Source organism: Sorex fumeus, unplaced genomic scaffold, assembly GCF_029834395.1.
Source record: "Sorex fumeus unplaced genomic scaffold, SorFum_2.1 ptg000006l, whole genome shotgun sequence".
In the NCBI taxonomy this organism is placed as follows: Eukaryota; Metazoa; Chordata; class Mammalia; order Eulipotyphla; family Soricidae; genus Sorex; species Sorex fumeus.
In genome coordinates this window covers 55,672,501-55,690,976 of record NW_026606063.1, presented here as the reverse complement: position 1 = coordinate 55,690,976, position 18,476 = coordinate 55,672,501, and the positions used below count along the sequence as shown (strand labels likewise).

Sequence of the window (18,476 nt, the reverse complement as noted above, 5' to 3'; positions counted from 1 at the left end):
TTATTAATGACAGGTAAGACATGATTAATGACATAATGAGATCCAATTGTAAGATAAAATTTAATGTAATATACTTTAGATTCCAGGTTTGCATATATATATATATATATACATACATATATATATATATATATATATATATAAGTGAGAACAGGAATTGGCATTTTATTTTTTTTCCTATTTACATAGGTCAAATCATATAATAACCACTAATTTGTCCTTACTGATTTATTTTCTGATCAGTCTATTTTTCAGTTCTTAGAGTTTTATTGGAATAAGCAATATAAAGTAAATTTGTTATGTGCCAAAGAGCAGATTGGGATTGGAAGGGAAACTGGGGATTTTAGTGGAGGAAGTCCATACCTATGGTGTTGGAACACTAAATGCTTGAAACAACTATATAATGAACAACTTTGTAAATCACAGTGTTTTTAATAAAAATCAATTTAAAAAATGTGTATTACCTGTACATGGATTTTTTCTTAAAACACATTAAAGGAAACCCTGCTGCAGAAATCCCCTCTCATACCATGAGAGGTTCCCTGCCTTTCTCCTTCCTTCTGTTCTCTTAAATAAAATCTCTTCTGGAATATGATATATCTTCTGATACCATTATTGATTGAAATGCTTAGCACAATAGCTAGGATATGGAATCAGCCTACACATTCAATGACAAATGATTGGATTATGAAAGTGAATTATGAGTGCATATGCATATATATATATACACACACACACCTATACACACACATGCACACACACAATATAATTCTATGCAGCTTCCAAGAACAATGAAATCATGCAATTTGCTATAATTTGAATGGAACTGGAGGATATCATGTTAAGTGAGGTAAGTCAGAAAAAGATGAACAAACACAGGATGATCTCACTTATCTGTGATAGACTGCATAACTTGAGGGAATGCAAGGAGTAAAGAAGCAAGAAGAGGTAGACAGGAAGTAACAGGAGAGGTCAAAGGGCTCAGGTACACTGGTGGTATAGAAGGGTGGTAAAGCTATATATCCAAACTACAGAGTGATCAATACAGTAAGCATGAGATCTAAATTACAACGAAGACACTTAAAGATGTGCCTGTTAAGGAGGTAGGATGGGCAGTGGGAGGGAACCTGGGGACACTGGTGGAGAGACTAGTGCTGGAACACTGTAAGTCTAAAACTCAACTATAACTAACTGTAAATCACAGTGCCTAACCTGCCCCCGCACCTGGCTGTCCTTACCTGGGCCCCTTGGAGTGGGGCGGGTTGAGTTTCCCTCCCCGCCCCGAGCAGAGCCCCGGCAGCCAAAGACCTCTGGAACCAGCGACAGCCATGCTTAAGATCATTCTCCACACGTTCGGATGAGCCTCACGCATGAAGGAACCAGCAGTGGAGCCCAGGCATGCGGGACCCAGGGCTGAGATCTCCAAGCCTCCTCGGATTGAGACTGGGCCTCCTCCACCCATATCTCCCATCTTCCAGTAGGTAGACCTTACAGCCACCAACTGCCACTGTGTTATCCCATCAATGGCCAAGACCCAGAGACTATAAAACTCAGCTTCCGGAAGAGAACAGCACAGTGCTTTGAGATTAAAAAAAAAAAATAGAATTTTTGTAGATTGCCTCAACTTTAATGGAACTGGATGGTATCATGCTAGGCAAAGTCAGTCAAAGGACAGAGTATAAATAACAGAAGATCTCACTTGGCTGTGGAATATACAGGAATTAAACAAAGGAGCAGACAATTTCAAACAATGACAAATCCTTTTCCTTGGATTACAGAATTGAGATTACCAAGCGGTGTGGAAAGGGTATTGAAAGAAAAGAGAGGCTGGAGGTGATATGGGGCCAGTGTTAGAAGATCGTGGGCACTTCAGTGGTTGTGAAGTTCGATAACTGTGCACCTAAAAATCATAAACATTTACACTCTTGCAACTGTGCTGCCTCTAAACTATTATAATAATAAAAATTAAAGTAATCAATTAAACCCTTTAAATATGTATGCCATATTTTGGGTAAAGTATGCATCAGTAAAGTTGCAAAAGACAAATTACAGTTCTAGAATGAACTGCAGTGGCAGGAGGCAGTATCATCTTCCCAGTTGTTGACAATCAGTGGCTCACAGGTTACCTCTTACCCTTGGCTAGTAGAAGTTACAATGCCTAGAAATGTATGTATTCTTACCTGTCCGGGCAGCTCACAAAAGAGAGATGTCCAACCTGGTAGAGAGGTACAAAAAACTGACCACTTGCCTTATGGGAGGCTAACTCTGGAGTATGTCAATTATACTCCAAAGTCATTTGTCTATTAAGTAGGCCAAGGTTAGACTTTGCATGAAGCTACATCCTTGTTTGGCATGGATTTGACTTTCCCATTCTGCTTCGCTTATTTCCTTATTAGTTTTTGTTTTTAAAGCTCCCTTTTGGAGGCAGAAAGATAATACAGTGGTTATGTGTTTACCTTGCATGTTGCTGACCCTGGTTCTGTCTGCAGAATCCCATATAGTTCCCTGAGCACTGCCAGGAGTGATTCCTGAGTGCAGAGACAGGAGTAACCCCTGAACACCCAGGTGTGCTCCCAAAACAAAACTAAACAATAAAATCTCTCCTCTGTCAATCATGTATACACAAATTTGTATCTTAGGTTTTAATTCTAGAGAACTCAACCTAAGGAATTTCTGGTACAAATCTACTCATCTGTGCTGAGAATCAACTCCAAGAAGCCACATTCTGCTTGTTCTTGCTGATTTAAAAAGTCCTTTAAGTGCTAACTTTCTGCTTACAAGTTGTTTCCTGGGTTTATCCTTTACCTGTATGCACAGATTGTCTGAAACCATATTCTTCCTATCAACGTAATTTAGATCAATCCTTTTCAAGCCTTTCTGATTGGCTTCTACCCACTTTCAAGTGGTCTAGCCCATCTTGTGAAAGTGAATCAAGGGCTCAATGTGTCAAGACCTTGTTACTCCATGAATGATTAATGAATACTTTTGTTGGGGGTATGAAGGGAGAGGGGGAGTTTCATCAGTGCTTGGGGATTGCTCAAGGCTAAATGCTCAGGGTTTGCTCCTTGTGGTGCCCGGGGAACATGTGATGTCAGGGATTAGACTTGGGTAGACCATGTATGCAAGGCAAGCCCCTTGACCCTTGTACTACTTCTCCTGCCTGATTAGTCATTGTTTTTGACAGATTAATTGCAAAAGGGATCTGAAATAAGTACTCAAATAATACATAGCACTGTAGCACTGTCCTCTCGTTGTTCATCGATTTGCTCGAGCGGGCACCCGTAAAGTCTCCATTGTGAGACTTGTTACTGTTTTTGGCATATCGAATACACAACAGGGAGTTTTCCAGGCTCTGCTGTGCAGGCAGAATACTTTCGGTAGCCGGGCTCTCTGAGAGGGAATGAAGGAATCAAACCTGGGTCAGCCGTATGCAAGGCAAATGCCCTACCCGATGTGCTATCACTCCGAAAATTGTTAAAGTTATGACAACAAATAACTTTATTAACCAAATATCAAAATTAATTTAAAAGCTTAATTTTGCTTACTTTTCCTGGGTCACCCAGTTGATAACTAAATCTAAGCGTTGTTCTGATAATCCACACTTGATTCCTTCCAGTGTTAGCTCTGCATCAACAGGGCGTTTAAAAGCATGACTTGTGCTAAAGATAGCCTCAAAGAATAGCAGTAATGGAAAAGGCTTTCCTTTAATTCTTCCAGCATCTACGGAAACAGAAAAGTCTTTTGAGTCAAACACTTTAGAACACCTTTTTCTTGCTTCATATTACTATCTTCATCGTTTTTTATTTTTTGAAATTTTTTATCTAAATTTGCATATTTAGGGCTACGAAGTAATGTGACTTAGAGGAAACTGCACACCTTCAGTTTGACTCCTAGCACTGTAAATAGGTAAAGGTAAAGGCCCTCCCGTTGATCATCGATTTGCTCGAGTGGGTCCAGTAATGTCTCCATTGGAGACTTTGTTGTTACTTGTTTGGCATATCGAATACGTCACAGGGAGCTTGCCAGGCTCTGCCGTGCAGGTGAGATACTCTTGGTAGCTTGCTGGGCTCTCCGAGAGGGGCGGAGGAATTGAACACAGGTCGGCCATGTTGGCTGCGTGCAAGGAAATGCCCTACTGCTGTGCTATCGCTCCAGCACTGTAAATAATAATACTAATTTGAGGGGCCGAGGCAATACTTTTGAGGAAAGTATTCACCCACCCTGAAGGCTATTTATGATCAATTCCCTGAACACTGCAAGGGGTCATTCTTGAGCACAGAGCCTGGAATAGGCCCTGAGTACCACCAGATGAGGCTCAAAAACCAAGCATAAAAAATAATAATTTAAAAACAACAAAAGGTGTTGGACCAACTGAATAGCCACATACACAAGAATGAAAAGTGGATCACTATCTCATACTATACAGATAAGTTAATTCAAAATGGATTAAAGAGTCAGACATAAGTCAATAAAATGCATGAAAAAAAAAAGCAACATCAAAATACTCCATGTTATCAGCTTCAGTGTTTTTTTGGTGATTTGATTTCAGTGGGAAGGAAAACCAAAAATATAAATAAATAAACAAACAAATAAATAAACCCCGAGCAGAGCCCCAGCAGCTAAAGACCTCCGGTTCCAGCCACAGCCATGCTTAAGACCACTCTCCACACATTAGGACGAGCCTCACACATGAAGGAACTGGCAGAGGAACCCAGGTGTGCACAATCCAGGGCACAGATCTCCAAGCCTGCTAGGATTGGGACTGGGGCCTCCTCCATCCAGATCCCCCACTTTCCAGTATGTAGTCGTTACACTCACCAACTGCCCCCAGCACTGTGTAATCCCATCAACGGCCAAGACCCAGAGACTATAAAACCCAGCCCTCAGAAGCACGTGGCCGCATTTGCGGCCACAGGACATCTTATTATCTACTTCTTTTTCTGGAGAACCTGACTGGCTTCCAAAAGTATCCTGCCCACACGGCAGAGTCTGGCAAACTCCCCGTGGCATATTCAATATGCCAAAAACCAGTAACAATAATGGGTCTCATTCTCCTGACCCGGAAAGAGCCTTGAATGTGGCACTTTTTAAAATCTCAGGTCTAGGACAAAGGAGGCATTACTGGGGCCTGCCCGAGGCAATTGATGAACAACAGGATGACAGTGATACAGTGAAATAAACAAATGGATGAACCAGAGCAACATAGCTTAATAGGCTTCATGCTAGTCCCCCAAACCCCAGACAAAAGAAAAAACAAAAATTCCTGTGAGTACATGGGACTAAAAAGCTTCTGCACTGTCACAAAAACTATTGCTAAAATAAAAAGTATTCCTATTGAATGGGAGAGAAGTACCCATATACCACATATCTGATAAAGGGTTAATATCCAAGGTAATTGAAGCATTTGCAAGACACAGTAACATAAAACAAACAATCCTATGAAAATGGGAAAAGAGCTGGATGGAAACTTTCCACAAAGTGTCCATTCTATGCACATGGGCAGAGAGATAACTCAACAGGCTGAGCAAGTGCTTTCCAAGTAGGATATATGCTTTATTCTCTGATACCACACATCCTCCAAGCACCACAGAGCAATACCCAAGCTGAACAAAATTAGCACTGCCTGGGGTGGTCCCCAGAAAAACAAACAAACAAACAAACAAACAAACAAACAAACAAACAAGATATACAGATGGCTAAAAGGCACATGAAAAAATGCCCATCTTCACTGCTTAAGGGGGAAATGCAAATCAACATGAGATACCACCTCACACCAGTGAGAATGGCTAATGTCAAAAGAGGCCAGAAACTAGCTCTGGAAGGGACCTGGAAAAGGTCCCTTCATTCACTGTTGGTGGGGCTGTAAATTTATCCACTCTAAAAAAGGAAAAAAATATAATTATGGGACTAGAGCAATAGTACATAGGTAGGGTGCTTGCTTTACATGTACCCAAACTGGGTTGGATTCCCAGAATCTCATATGGTTCCCCAAGCCTATCAGGAGTGATCCCTGGGTGCAGAGCCAGGACTAAACTCAGGGATAAACACCCCAAACATACAACACCAAAAAAAAATAGAATTATCATTATGACCCAGCAATTCCATTCTTAAGTATCTATCCGAAGAACACAGAACACTCTTGCAGTCAAACTGAAGGTGACATAGGGAATGTGGGAGGGTCATGGGTACTTCAGTGGTGGGAATGTGCAGTTACTTTGTACATCAGCACCAGAAACTTGAACACTATTATAACTTGACTTCCTAAACTATTATATTAAAAGTTTTAAGTGGCCAGAGATATGGTACAACAGAGAAGGCACTTTCCTTGCATGCAACAGATCCTGATTTGATCCCTGGCACCTCATATAGGTCCCCTGAGTCCCACTGAAATGATTCCTGAGACAGTCATGAGTAAGCCTGAGCACCACCAAATGTGGCCCAAACTCCTCAACCTCCTACTCAATTAAAAAAAAACTTTTACAATATAATCTATAATAGCTAAGATCTGGAAACAACCCCATGTCAATAATAGATGAGTGAATAAATATAATGCATATACAAACAAAACACACATCTATCTGAATACACACACACACACACACTCACAGTAAAATCCTACTAAGCCATAAGAAAAGATGAAAGCTTGAGAATGAATGGAACTAGAGGGAATTATGTGAAAGAAGTCAAGAGAGAGACAAACAACAGATAATTTCACTCACATGTGATATAGAGTAAGGGGACAGACAATATCCAATGAAACTCATAGACTCTAACCAGAGAACTGAGAACTGAGATTACAAAAGGGATCAAGAGGAAAACATGAGCCAAGATGGTTCAGTGGATGTGGCAGAGATATTTGCACTTTGCTAATGGGCACAGTATGGTACCCCTGTACCCCTTAAACACAAACATTTATAATTTTTGTTTTGGCCACATGTGGCAGTGCTCAGGGTTTAGTCTTGGCAGGCTCCGGGGTCTCTCTCCTCTCTGCTTCACATGAGTCACTTGAAGCCCACTGGCAACATAAGGAACACTTAGTAAATCCTACCAGTCTAGCATTGTTGAACTTCTCAGCATGAGATCCCCACAGCTAACCAAAGTGCTGAGCCTAGTTCCAGGCTGCCTCTCTATTCTGGTAACTAAACTTTGGCAAAATAAGACAGACACAGGATAGGGGAGATGACTGGGTACAAAGTATAGACATTCATTTCCTTCTCAGCCTATAAATAGATACATAAATAAAGATCCACAAAACTGATTAGTTAGGTCTGGGGAGATGGCTCAGAGAGCGAGAGTGCCTGTTTTGTTTGCTGAGGCGGGAGGTTTGATCCTCGGCACTGCATGGTCCTGTGAGCTCTGTTTCTGACCCCCACCCCCAACCACATCAGTATGTGTGAAACAGAACAGATCTACAAATTTTATGGACAACCAGTTTGCAACAAAGACACAAAGACAATTCAGTGGATCGGATCATTTTAATAAAAGGCTCAATTAATAGATATTAATAGATAACTAGAGCTAAAAAAAAAATGCTAACCTGTACTTCTCACCAAAAATAAAAATCTAACTCAGTGCCAGAGAGGTAGTACAGTGGATAAGGCGCTTGCACTGCAGTGGCTGACCTGATTTGATGCCTGATACCACATATAGTCCCCTGAGTAATCCTTGAATAAGCCCTGAGCTCAGCCTCATAAAATACTTAATTCAAACTGGATTAGAGACCTAAATATATAAACTATAAAATCCTTGAGGCGGGGGGAGAAAAATCTCTGTGGATTAGGCACAGGTTTCTTATTATGGCACTAAAATCATGATTTCTGAAGTTAAAAAAACTCATATAATTATAATAGACTTTAATAAAATAAAAACCTTCCACTCCTAGAAAGTTACTGCTACTTCTATGTGTGAGGTCCTGGGTTCAATAAACAATAGCATCCCTTACCCCAAAATAACACAAGATAGAAAGATACTGTTTAAAAAAAATGAGAGAAGCCATAAGTTGGAGGGGAAATACTTGAAATCATATAGGTAATAAAGAATTTGTGAGAAAAAATTATATTCACATAATGAAATACTGCTCAGCAATAAGAATGAACTCTTTATAGACACAATAGGGATGAATTTCAAAATATTTATGGGGCTGGAGCGATAGCACAGCGGGTAGGGCGTTGGCCTTGCAAACAGCCAACCTGGGTTCGATTCCCAGCATTCCATATGGTCCCCTGAGCACCACCAGGGGTGATCCTGAGTGCAGAGCCAGAAGTAATCCCTGTGCATCGCCAGGTATGACCCCTCCAAAAAAAAAATAAATAAAAACATTCATCTTTAAAAAAATAAATTAAAAAAAATATTTACAGAGTTCAACAGTGATGGAGGGGAAATCCCTGGAGGAGACAGGGGTGCAGAAAGGAAATAACTGATATGCATGACATCTTGTCAGTCATAGGACTGAAAACCACAGTGCCTAAAGAGGGGAAAAAAGTGCCTGCCAAGGAGGCAAGCTAGAAGGTGGGAGGGAAACTGGGACACTGGCGGAGGGAAACTTCACACTGGTGAAGTAGATTGGTGTTGAAATACCATATTCCTGAAACTCAATCATGAAAAATTTCGTGATTCATGGTGACTCAAAAAAAAAAAAATTAAAACCAAAACCCTACAATTTGATTCTATATGTATAAAATTTTAGAATATGCAAACTAATCAGTGAAGATCTAAAAACAGATTAGATTCAGCCGAAGGGAGGGACAACATGGAGGGCGGGATCCACAGATCCCGAAGGAAAAGAGAAGGGAAAACAGGTTCCAGGAAGAGCCGAGATCATCGGGAAGTCCCAGATGGGGTGGGTACCGCATCCCGCCTCCCCCAGATGGAACCCCGGTGACCAGAAGCCTCTACAGGCACAGCTCGAGTATGCGGGAACTGGGACTTTTCCTCAAGTCTGCCGGGACTACAACTCCCAGGTAACCTCAGATTCCGGAAGTCACGCCCACAGCCCGCCCCCCAGCGCCATCTTTACAGCATTCAGCCGAAGAGAAGGACAACATGGAGGGTGGGATCCACAGATCCCATAGGAAAAAGAAAAAGGAAAGGGCAGGTTCCAGAAAGAGCTGAGATCATCGGGAAGTCCCAGATGGGGTGGGTACCGCATCCCGCCTCCCCCCAGATGGAGCCCCGGTGACCAGAGGCCTCTACAGGCACAGCTCGAGTATGTGGGAACCACGACTTTTCCTCAAAACCGCGCGGCCGCATAAGGCCGCGCAACGTCTCTCTATATACAAAGTGATCCATGGGAAGTAAACCACCCAACGTTTCTCTCTGAAAATCATAGTTAAGTTTGGAGCATGGCCACAGGTCCAGACACACAAGGACTTAAGGCATAACCCAGCAGCTTGGAGCAGAGAAGTGAACGGGCTATGCGTTGATCCAGGCCATCATGTCTGTCCGGAGGGGAAAGGGTGTTGTCCCATTCGCCCTCTCTTCTCTGGAAAGAAGGATGGCGGCCTCATGGGGGCCTTGTGGACAGCGGGTATGGGCCGGGGGTGTGGGGGCGACTGGAGCCTCATGGGAAGGGGGGGCGTTCTGGTCCGTCCTTCACGCCCTACTGAGGCCACCAGTTGCCCCCCACGAGCGGCTCTCCAGCACGGCCACGGCCCCAGAAACACAAGGATTTGGTGCAGAACCCAGCAGCTTGGAGCAGAAAAGTGAACGGACTATGCGTTAATCCAGGCCATCAAGTCTGCTGGAGGGAAAAGGGTGTTGCCCCATTCGCCCTCTCCTCTCTGGAAAGAAAGATGGCAGCCACATGGGAGCCTTGTGGACAGCAAGCATGAGCCGGGGGAGTGGGGGCGACTAAAACCTCATGGGAAGGGGAGCGTTCCGGTCCGTCCTTCACACCCTACCGAGGTCACCAGTTGCCCCCCACGAGCGGCTCTCCAGCACGGCCACAGCCCCAGAACCACACGGACTTAATGGAGAACCCAGCAGCTTGGAGCAGAAAAGTGAAAGGACTATGTGTTAATCCAGGCCATCAAGTCTGCCAGAGGGGAAAGGGTGTTGCCCCATTTGCCCTTCTTCTCTGGAAAGAAGGATGGCGGCCGCATGGGAGCCTTGTGGACACCAGGTATGAGCCGGGGGAGTGGGGGCGACTAAAACCTCATGGGAAGGGGGGCGTTCTGGTCCGTCCTTCACGCCCTACCGAAGTCACCAGTTGCCCCCTGCGAGCGGCTCTCCAGCACGGCCACGGCCCCAGAAACACAAGGATTTGGTGCAGAACCCAGCAGCTTGGAGCAGAAAAGTGAACGAACTATGCGTTAATCCAGGCCATCAAGTCTGCTGGAGGGAAAAGGGTGTTGCCCCATTCGCCCTCTCCTCTCTGGAAAGAAAGATGGCAGCCACATGGGAGCCTTGTGGACAGCAAGCATGAGCCGGGGGAGTGGGGGCGACTAAAACCTCATGGGAAGGGGGGCGTTCCGGTCCGTCCTTCACACCCTACCGAGGTCACCAGTTGCCCCCCACGAGCAGCTCTCCAGCACGGCCACGGCCCCAGAACCACAAGGACTTAATGGAGAACCCAGCAGCTTGGAGCAGAAAAGTGAAAGGACTATGCGTTAATCCAGGCCATCAAGTCTGCCAGAGGGGAAAGGGTGTTGCCCCATTTGCCCTCTCTTCTCTGGAAAGAAGGATGGTGGCCGCATGGGAGCCTTGTGGACAGCAGGTATGAGCTGGGGGAGTGGGGGCGACTAAAACCTCATGGGAAGGGGGGCGTTCCGGTCCGTCCTTCACGCCCTACCGAGGTCACCAGTTGCCCCCCGCGAGCGGCTCTCCAGCACGGCCACGGCCCCAGAAGCACAAGGACTTAATGCAGAACCCGGCAGCTTGGAGCAGAAAAGTGAACGGACTATGCGTTAATCCAGGCCATCAGGTCTGTCCGGAGGGGAAAGGGTGTTGCCCCAGTCGCCCTCTCCTCTCTGGAAAGAAAGATGGCGGCCGCATGGGAGCCTTGTGGACAGCAGGTATGAGCCAGGGGAGTGGGGGCGACTAAAACCTCATGGGAAGGGAGGCGTTTCGGTCCGCCCTTCACGCCCTACCGAGGTCACCAGTTGCCCCCCGCAAGCGGCTCTCCAGCACGGCCACGGCCCCAGAAGCACAAGGACTTAATGCAGATCCCAGTAGCTTGGAGCAGAAAAGTGAAAGGACTATGCGTTAATCCAGGCCATCATGTCTGCCCGGAGGGGAAAGGGTGTTGGTCCCTTCCGCCCTCCTCCCTCTGGAAAGGAAGATGGCGGCCACATGGGAGCCTTGTGGACAGCAGGTATGAGCCGGGGGTGTGGGGGCGACTAAAACCTCATGGGAAGGGGGGAGTTCCGGTCCGTCCTTCACGCCCTACCGAGGTCACCAGTTGCCCCCCGCGAGCGGCTCTCCAGCACGGCCACGGCCCCAGAAACACAAGGATTTGGTGCAGAACCCAGCAGCTTGGAGCAGAAAAGTGAACGGACTATGCGTTAATCCAGGCCATCATGTCTGCCCGGAGGGGAAAGGGTGTTGGTCCCTTCCGCCCTCCTCCCTCTGGAAAGAAAGATGGCGGCCGCATGGGAGCCTTGTGGACAGCAGGTATGAGCCGGGGGTGTGGGGGCAACTAAAACCTCATGGGAAGGGGGGCGTTCCGGTCCGTCCTTCACGCCCTACCGAGGTCACCAGTTGCCCCCCGTGAGCGGCTCTCCAGCACGGCCATGGCCCCAGAAGCACAAGGACTTAATGGAGAACCCAGCAGCTTGGAGCAGAAAAGTGAAAGGACTATGCGTTAATCCAGGCCATCATGTCTGCCCGAAGGGGAAAGGGTGTTGGTCCCTTCCGCCCTCCTCCCTCTGGAAAGAAAGATGGCGGCCGCATGGGAGCCTTGTGGACAGCAGGTATGAGCCGGGGGTGTGGGGGCGACTAAAACCTCATGGGAAGGGGGGCGTTCCAGTCTGTCCTTCACGCCCTACCGAGGTCACCAGTTGCCCCCCGCGAGTGGCTCTCCAGCACGGCCAGGCCCCAGAAGCACAAGGACTTAATGCAGAACCCGGCAGCTTGGAGCAGAAAAGTGAACGGACTATGCGTTAATCCAGGCCATCAGGTCTGTCCGGAGGGGAAAGGGTGTTGCCCCAGTCGCCTTCTCCTCTCTGGAAAGAAAGATGGCGGCCGCATGGGAGCCTTGTGGACAGCAGGTATGAGCCGGGGGAGTGGGGGCGACTAAAACCTCATGGGAAGGGGGGCGTTTCAGTCCGCCCTTCATGCCCTACCGAGGCCACCTGTTGCCCCCCACTAGCGGCTCTCCTGCATGGCCACGAACCCAGAACACAGAAACCAATTTCTTAACTATCTGACTTTCAGTAGAAATACTTCCAGGGTCAATAAGTAAAATAGCAGAAATCCAAAACCAACATTTAATTCTTGAACCCAGCTGTAGAAAGCAAATCACTTCACAATGCTTTTTCAGCATGTCTGATTTGGGGCAGGGGTAAACTCTAAATAGTAGTGGTGAATCTTTTATTGAAACAATGAATCTAATCAAAGCAGATAGAGTGTTAACTAGAATTCATCTGCCCCACAGGGACTGGGAGGGGTGGGGGGTGGGGTTTTATTGGGGTTCTTCATGGTAAAAAATAAGTATTGGTAAAGGGAAATGTGTTTGATATTTGCATGACTGAGACCTAAACCTGAAAGCTTTGTAACCTTTCCCACGGTGATTCAATAAAATTAAAAAAAAAATTTTAAAAAGTCAACAAAATATATATATATATGATTGAGTAACTGCCAAAAAAAATAAATAAAAACAGATTAGAGGGACTGGTAGAAGTTTCAGGTAAGAAGGGTACAGAGGGCAGCGGGAAGTGGTGAGGCTTGCTGGGGGACATGAGGGAACATTTGGTTTATCCATTTTTTTCCTTTTTGACTTTTCACTGGGGGCAGGGAGGAATGGGGGGAGACATCCATTGCTCATGGGCTATTCCTGGCTCTATGTTTAGGATTAAACCCAGTCAGTGCTTGAGAGACCATGTGTGGTTACAGGGACAGAAACAGGGTTGGCCACATCAAAGAAAGTGTCCTAACCCCTATGTTATTTCTTTGACTTGTGGGTGATATCTGTTAAACTTAAATTGTGGGAGCCAGGAAAGTAGCTCAAGTGGCAGGGCACGTGCCTTGTAAGTGTATATCCCTGGACTCCACCATGGGCAGATATGGCCCCAGGAGTCCCCTAGCTCAGCAGGAAGTAACCTCCGCTCCTGACAAACAAAAAATACTTATATCATCCACTTGAAATGTGTACAGTTAGTTGTATGTATGACAATATTACAACAAACTTTCAAAAACATAGTAGAAAAACTCAATAAAACATTAACATTTATTATCCTTGATGGTGAACACATAGCTGCTCGTCTGTTTCTGCATGCTTTTTTTGCATTTATTTCAGAACTGAATTTAGAAAATCTAGCAAAACTCCTTAATGAAATAAGAAATACTATGGAAACTAAGTAAATAGTAGACATTAGGCTACAGATCTCCTACTTCAACTGCCTTTCCATTTTATCAAGATAAGTTTTGGAAAGAAATGCTTACCTTTAAATTTATCCATTGTCCCAGTATTTCGAAGAATTCTTCTAGGACTGTTGGCTGTAAGGTAAGCTGCCTTTTCATATTCACCAAGCGACATTAGTTCATTGAACCTATGGCCATTGTATGTCAGTAAGCACAAATACACATGAGCAAAAACAAAAATGATTAGAAATATCTTATTTCTAACATACACATATAGCAAATGTCTAATAAAGACACAATTGTATAGAAAACAAAAAGAATTCTAATAAACTTTTAACTAGATTTGCTTTGTTAAGATGGTCTTTCATGTATCTTTTTTTTTTGTTGGTTTTGGTAATCTCAGAATGTTACTCTCACCTGACAGCTGACACTAAACCTGATCTTATATTTTTTGTGTTTATAGTGCTTATAGCAAGTTGTATAAAATGAGAAGCAATAACATACCGCGAATTTACAATGACCTCAGATTTTTACTCTCATATCTCTAGATGAAAGAGGAACCTGGAAAATCTTAGTGCAACCAAACTTTGAGCACAAAGACCTTCTAGTTAGAGATTTCTTAGTGTCCTTAGTATATTCAGACGCCATAGAATCCAGTTAAATATTACGCTAACACAACAAGAAAAAAATAACAGTTAAAGATAATGTTAGCCTCTTCTAAGGCAAAACATGTCCAAATCAGCTTTTACCTCACAATAAGATTATGGCAAGCAGGATTTAGACAATGTTTTAAGTTAATATGGTGCCCAGAGGACAGAACTAATGGAGAAATGCTAAGCAAATTAAATACACTGTTTATCTTCAGCAATGTTTGCATCCATATGTAAAGGTAGACTTAAGGAAGCATATACAGTTTAAGGAAATAATACAACATTTTGTAACATGAGATGTAAATTAGGAAATGAAAAAAATATATAAATAAAATGTCTCAACACTGCAACTATTCTATATCTGTCAAAAAGAAAATCTTCTATACTACCTAGTAAGAAGTTTTTACACAAAAAATACTATAATTATTTGGGAGGGGGCTCACTTACGGGTGCTCAGGGCTTACCCCTGCCTTTGTGCTCAGGGAATGGGAAACCAAAAGTGCTAGGAATTGAAGCAGGGTCAGCCCATGCAAGACGAGCACCTGATCCACTGCAATATCTCTCTGGCCTAACAAAATGTATAACTTTTAAATTCAAGTTTATATTCTAATTTACTTATTAGAATATAAACTCTAAGAACATAAAAGGTAGAGACTGTAGCTAGAGATGCAAAATAAATATTAAATGTTAATACATAAAAGATTATTAAACTTATATTGCATAAATGTATAAATGAATGATAATTGAATACTACCTCTTTATATTGTTTAATTAATTAATTAATTTGGGGGGTTAGAGCGAATGGTGCTCAGGGACTCCTGGCTCTGTGCTCAGATCTCACTCTTGGTGGGCTCGGAGGGCCAAATGGGGTCAGGAAATTAATCCAGGTCAGTTGCATGCAAGACAAGCACCCTACCCTCTGTACTATGACTCTGGCATCAAATGCTACTATTTTAACAAAGAAAATCAAAGTTTTAAAAGTATTTGCCTTTCGATGTAGGAGAGCAAATTTTCGGTTTCTTTTACTTTGTTTGGATTATCTTCAAATATATCCTCAAAAGAGCTTTTCTTATCTGTAAACAATGAAAACATCACTAGATTGGTTTTTGGGTTTTTTATGAATAAAATAATTAAAATTTATGTTTAATACAAACAATTTAATGTTATAGTTCCTAAAACACTGACCTCTCTCTAAAGAGAGAGGCGTCTGACCCTTTCTTATTTCCAGGCATTCTCTCTATTTTTATTTTTTTAATTTATTTTATTTATTTCATTTTTTATAATTTTATTTATTGAATCACCGTGAGAGCAGTTACAAAGCTTTCGGGTTTAAGTCTCGGTCATACAATGGAACACCCGTACCTACACCAGTGCCCATTCTCCACCACCAAAAACCCCAGTATACCCTTATCCCACACCCTCCCCCTACCTGTGGGGCAGATGATTTCCACGTTACTCTCTCTCTACTTTGATTACATTCAATACCAGACCCACCATTATTATTTGGAATTTTACCCCAACACTCAGATCTGCTGAAAAGGCAACAGTAGACAATTTGTTTTCTATTGCTCGTTATGAATACATATGATATCATGTGGCTGCAGTAGTGGCTGCATGATTTTTAATTTCCTAAATTTTAACAATTAAATCTGGAGGGATTTCTACCAAAACGTGCTGGGTTCCGAGATTTGTTCCTGAGTCTCTGGAATCATGGCCGTTAAGCAGCTTGATCAGGAGCCAGAGAGGCCGTTAATGTGCGGCAACTCGGGATCTCGTTGGGGTGAGGAGGAAAGAGCCTGCTCCACCTCCATCCCGTGAGGTCTCGTGTGTCTTATCACTGTGGGCCCAAACTTGACTGTTCAATGGCCTCTGGAAGATGGTGGCCACCTCGAGGGAGCAGGCAGAGGGACAGCACCCTTCCCCACTGGGGTGGCCCGGTGACAGTAACGTACTGCGGGGTTCAGATGCATTGCTGCCAAAAGCTGTTGGGCTTTGAGATTTGTTTCTGGGTCTCTGGGATCGTGGCCGTTAAGCAGTTCGATCAGGAACCAGAGAGGCCATGCCTCCAATTATATAGCTGAGCCGGAGGTGGTTTATGGGTATGTCTCCCACATACCTAACTTTTGGCTGTTTACTTTCTTGGTAAACTTTTGGGGTCTGGCCAAATGCACAGCAGCAATTTGGGGGGTATCTGGAAGTCTGAAGGTGCCATCAGGCTGCTGATGCACTCACTTCACAGGTACAGATTGACCTGCTGGCAGCACCATATCCCCAATTTTTTTTTTAAATTTTAATGTAGGAGTATTGCTACTTATTCAGACATTGACATTCTTTCTCTTTGACCCACCAAGCATCCATTCAACTAATTACCTGCCAGCCATTAAAGGAAGAACCATAGTGTAACAGAGATGTAACAAAAGTAATTTTGCTTTCTTTAAAACCCAGTGTAGGAAAATCCCTCTTCAGCTTTCTAGGAAAAAAAAAACTATTGTCTATTATGTCTATCTAATTAAAAAATAAAGATAAACTACCCTGTTGTTCTTGCAGATTCTGAACATGCTCCACGAAGTATTGAAATAATGTGCTCATATTAGATTTTATCCATGAAGAGAATGCAGATGAAACCACCTGCAGTCTTTGGTAACTAAATAGATGAAAAAAGTTAATGAAGTTAAAAGTCAAATGACTAATATTAGTATAACCACAATTAAAAACTTCATACCGAAACTGTAATTCTTTTTTCATATTTTCAGCTACATCCCGCCGTTTTAATAGCATAGCTATTTCCTCTTCTAAATCATCTTTTCTTTGAATTGGCACATATTTTTTCTCCTTCATTTGTTTCATTTCTGTGCATTTATCTTCAAGAAGCTTCAGGTATTTTTTGAGATCATCTAAATTGACTGACTCTTGGAGAGTCATGCCTATAGGAAAAAAGAACAAACAAAACAAGGCAAGCCATCATGTGGACTCTTGTCCAAATAGCTGCAAAACATGAAAAAGTTCATTCACTGTGTAAAGAATTCAGAATTGCAGCATAAACCTTACTGTTCAGAAAACAAGTAATTTTACAATTTAAAAAGGCTAGCAGTTTTAAACATCTCATTAATGGAAACTGATTGTCCTAAGAACAGATAACATACAAATCTTATCATATTGTCACTGTCCTCCTGTTGTTCATTGATTTGCTCCAGCGGGCCCAGTAACGTCTCCATTGGAGACTTTGTTGTTACTGTGTTTGGCATATCGAATAGATCACGGATAGCTTGCCAGGCTCTGCCCTGTGGGCGAGATACTCTTAGTAGCTTGCTGGGCTCTTGAGAGGGGCGGAGGAATCGAACTCGGGTCGGCCATGTTGGCTGTGTGCAAGGCAAATGCCCTACCGCTGTGCTATCGCTTCAGCCCTTATCATATTAAGATTTCAAAAAAATGAAAAAAACCTCAACACTACACATTGCAAATCCCTAAAATTCAGTTACTCAACACCAAGAGTCTCTGACTAACAATTCAGGATTTCTGTCCAATGACTTCATCCACCATCATTTACTACAGCCAGCCCAAAGTGATCTGTTTATTCTCTCCAATGCAAATTTTAAAATACCTGCCAATCACTATCTCTCTCTCTTCCTCCCAATCTCTCTTCCTCCCTATCTCTCTCTCTCTCTCTCTCCCCCTCTCCCTCTCCCTCTGTCATTCTCTCTCTCTCAACCCTGTGAAGTCATTATTTTTCACACAAACACTTCAAATATCTTCCTTTCTTGGGCTAATTGCTTAATTGCTGTCTTCAAGGGTATACTAATTCTACAAGAATTATTATCTGTTGGCCACCCTCCAGATCCCAAGGCTGCTTCTCCTGCAAGGTAGCATAAAATGAGGCCCCCACAGCCATGCCACCAGACTCCGCACCAGACTGTTTTCACTCAGGGCACCCCAGAGCAGGGCAGGTGAGAGCCCTCCCCGCCCCAAGGAACCGAGCCCCGGCAGCCGACCTCCACAACCACTGCCACGCTCCAGACTGCTTTCCACATGCTCGAACCAAGCCTCACATATGAGTGAACATATTCCTGGACACATCATAGGACACTCCCTACCCATTCTCCATAATTACCACACCATATTTGATGGCGTTCAGACAGTATACAACCAATCATAGAAGAAAATATACATATATGTGCATATATACATATTTTCAGACATATATACCAAAGTTCACATCAGCCAAACTTTAACAACATGTTAGTGATATCCTACAGAATGTCTTAATGACTCCTACCAAAATAGAACAATCTTCACACTGTTCCTTATATG

The 18,476-nt window shown here is 43.6% G+C and overlaps 1 protein-coding gene and 1 non-coding gene across 3 annotated transcripts in view; one reads left to right on the top strand and one right to left on the bottom strand.

The window, feature by feature from the left end:
• Nucleotides 1–18,476, bottom strand: part of CLHC1 (clathrin heavy chain linker domain containing 1) — a 48,621-nt gene that overhangs the window by 11,080 nt on the left and 19,065 nt on the right. Inside the window, exons 5-9 of one of the 2 annotated variants that reach the window (XM_056124025.1) lie at nt 16,891–17,092; nt 16,700–16,812; nt 15,157–15,241; nt 13,600–13,706; nt 3,546–3,720 (exon numbers count right to left, since the gene is read on the bottom strand). In XM_056124025.1, coding sequence (XP_055980000.1) covers nt 3,546–3,720; nt 13,600–13,706; nt 15,157–15,241; nt 16,700–16,812; nt 16,891–17,092 — 682 coding nt within the window. The remainder of the gene's footprint in view (nt 1–3,545; nt 3,721–13,599; nt 13,707–15,156; nt 15,242–16,699; nt 16,813–16,890; nt 17,093–18,476) is intronic. The other variant, XM_056124019.1, reaches the window with a different exon arrangement.
• LOC130038321 (small nucleolar RNA SNORA36 family) lies at nt 7,093–7,228 on the top strand. The gene has a single exon (XR_008794662.1). It is a non-coding gene; the product is annotated as a small nucleolar RNA SNORA36 family (small nucleolar RNA).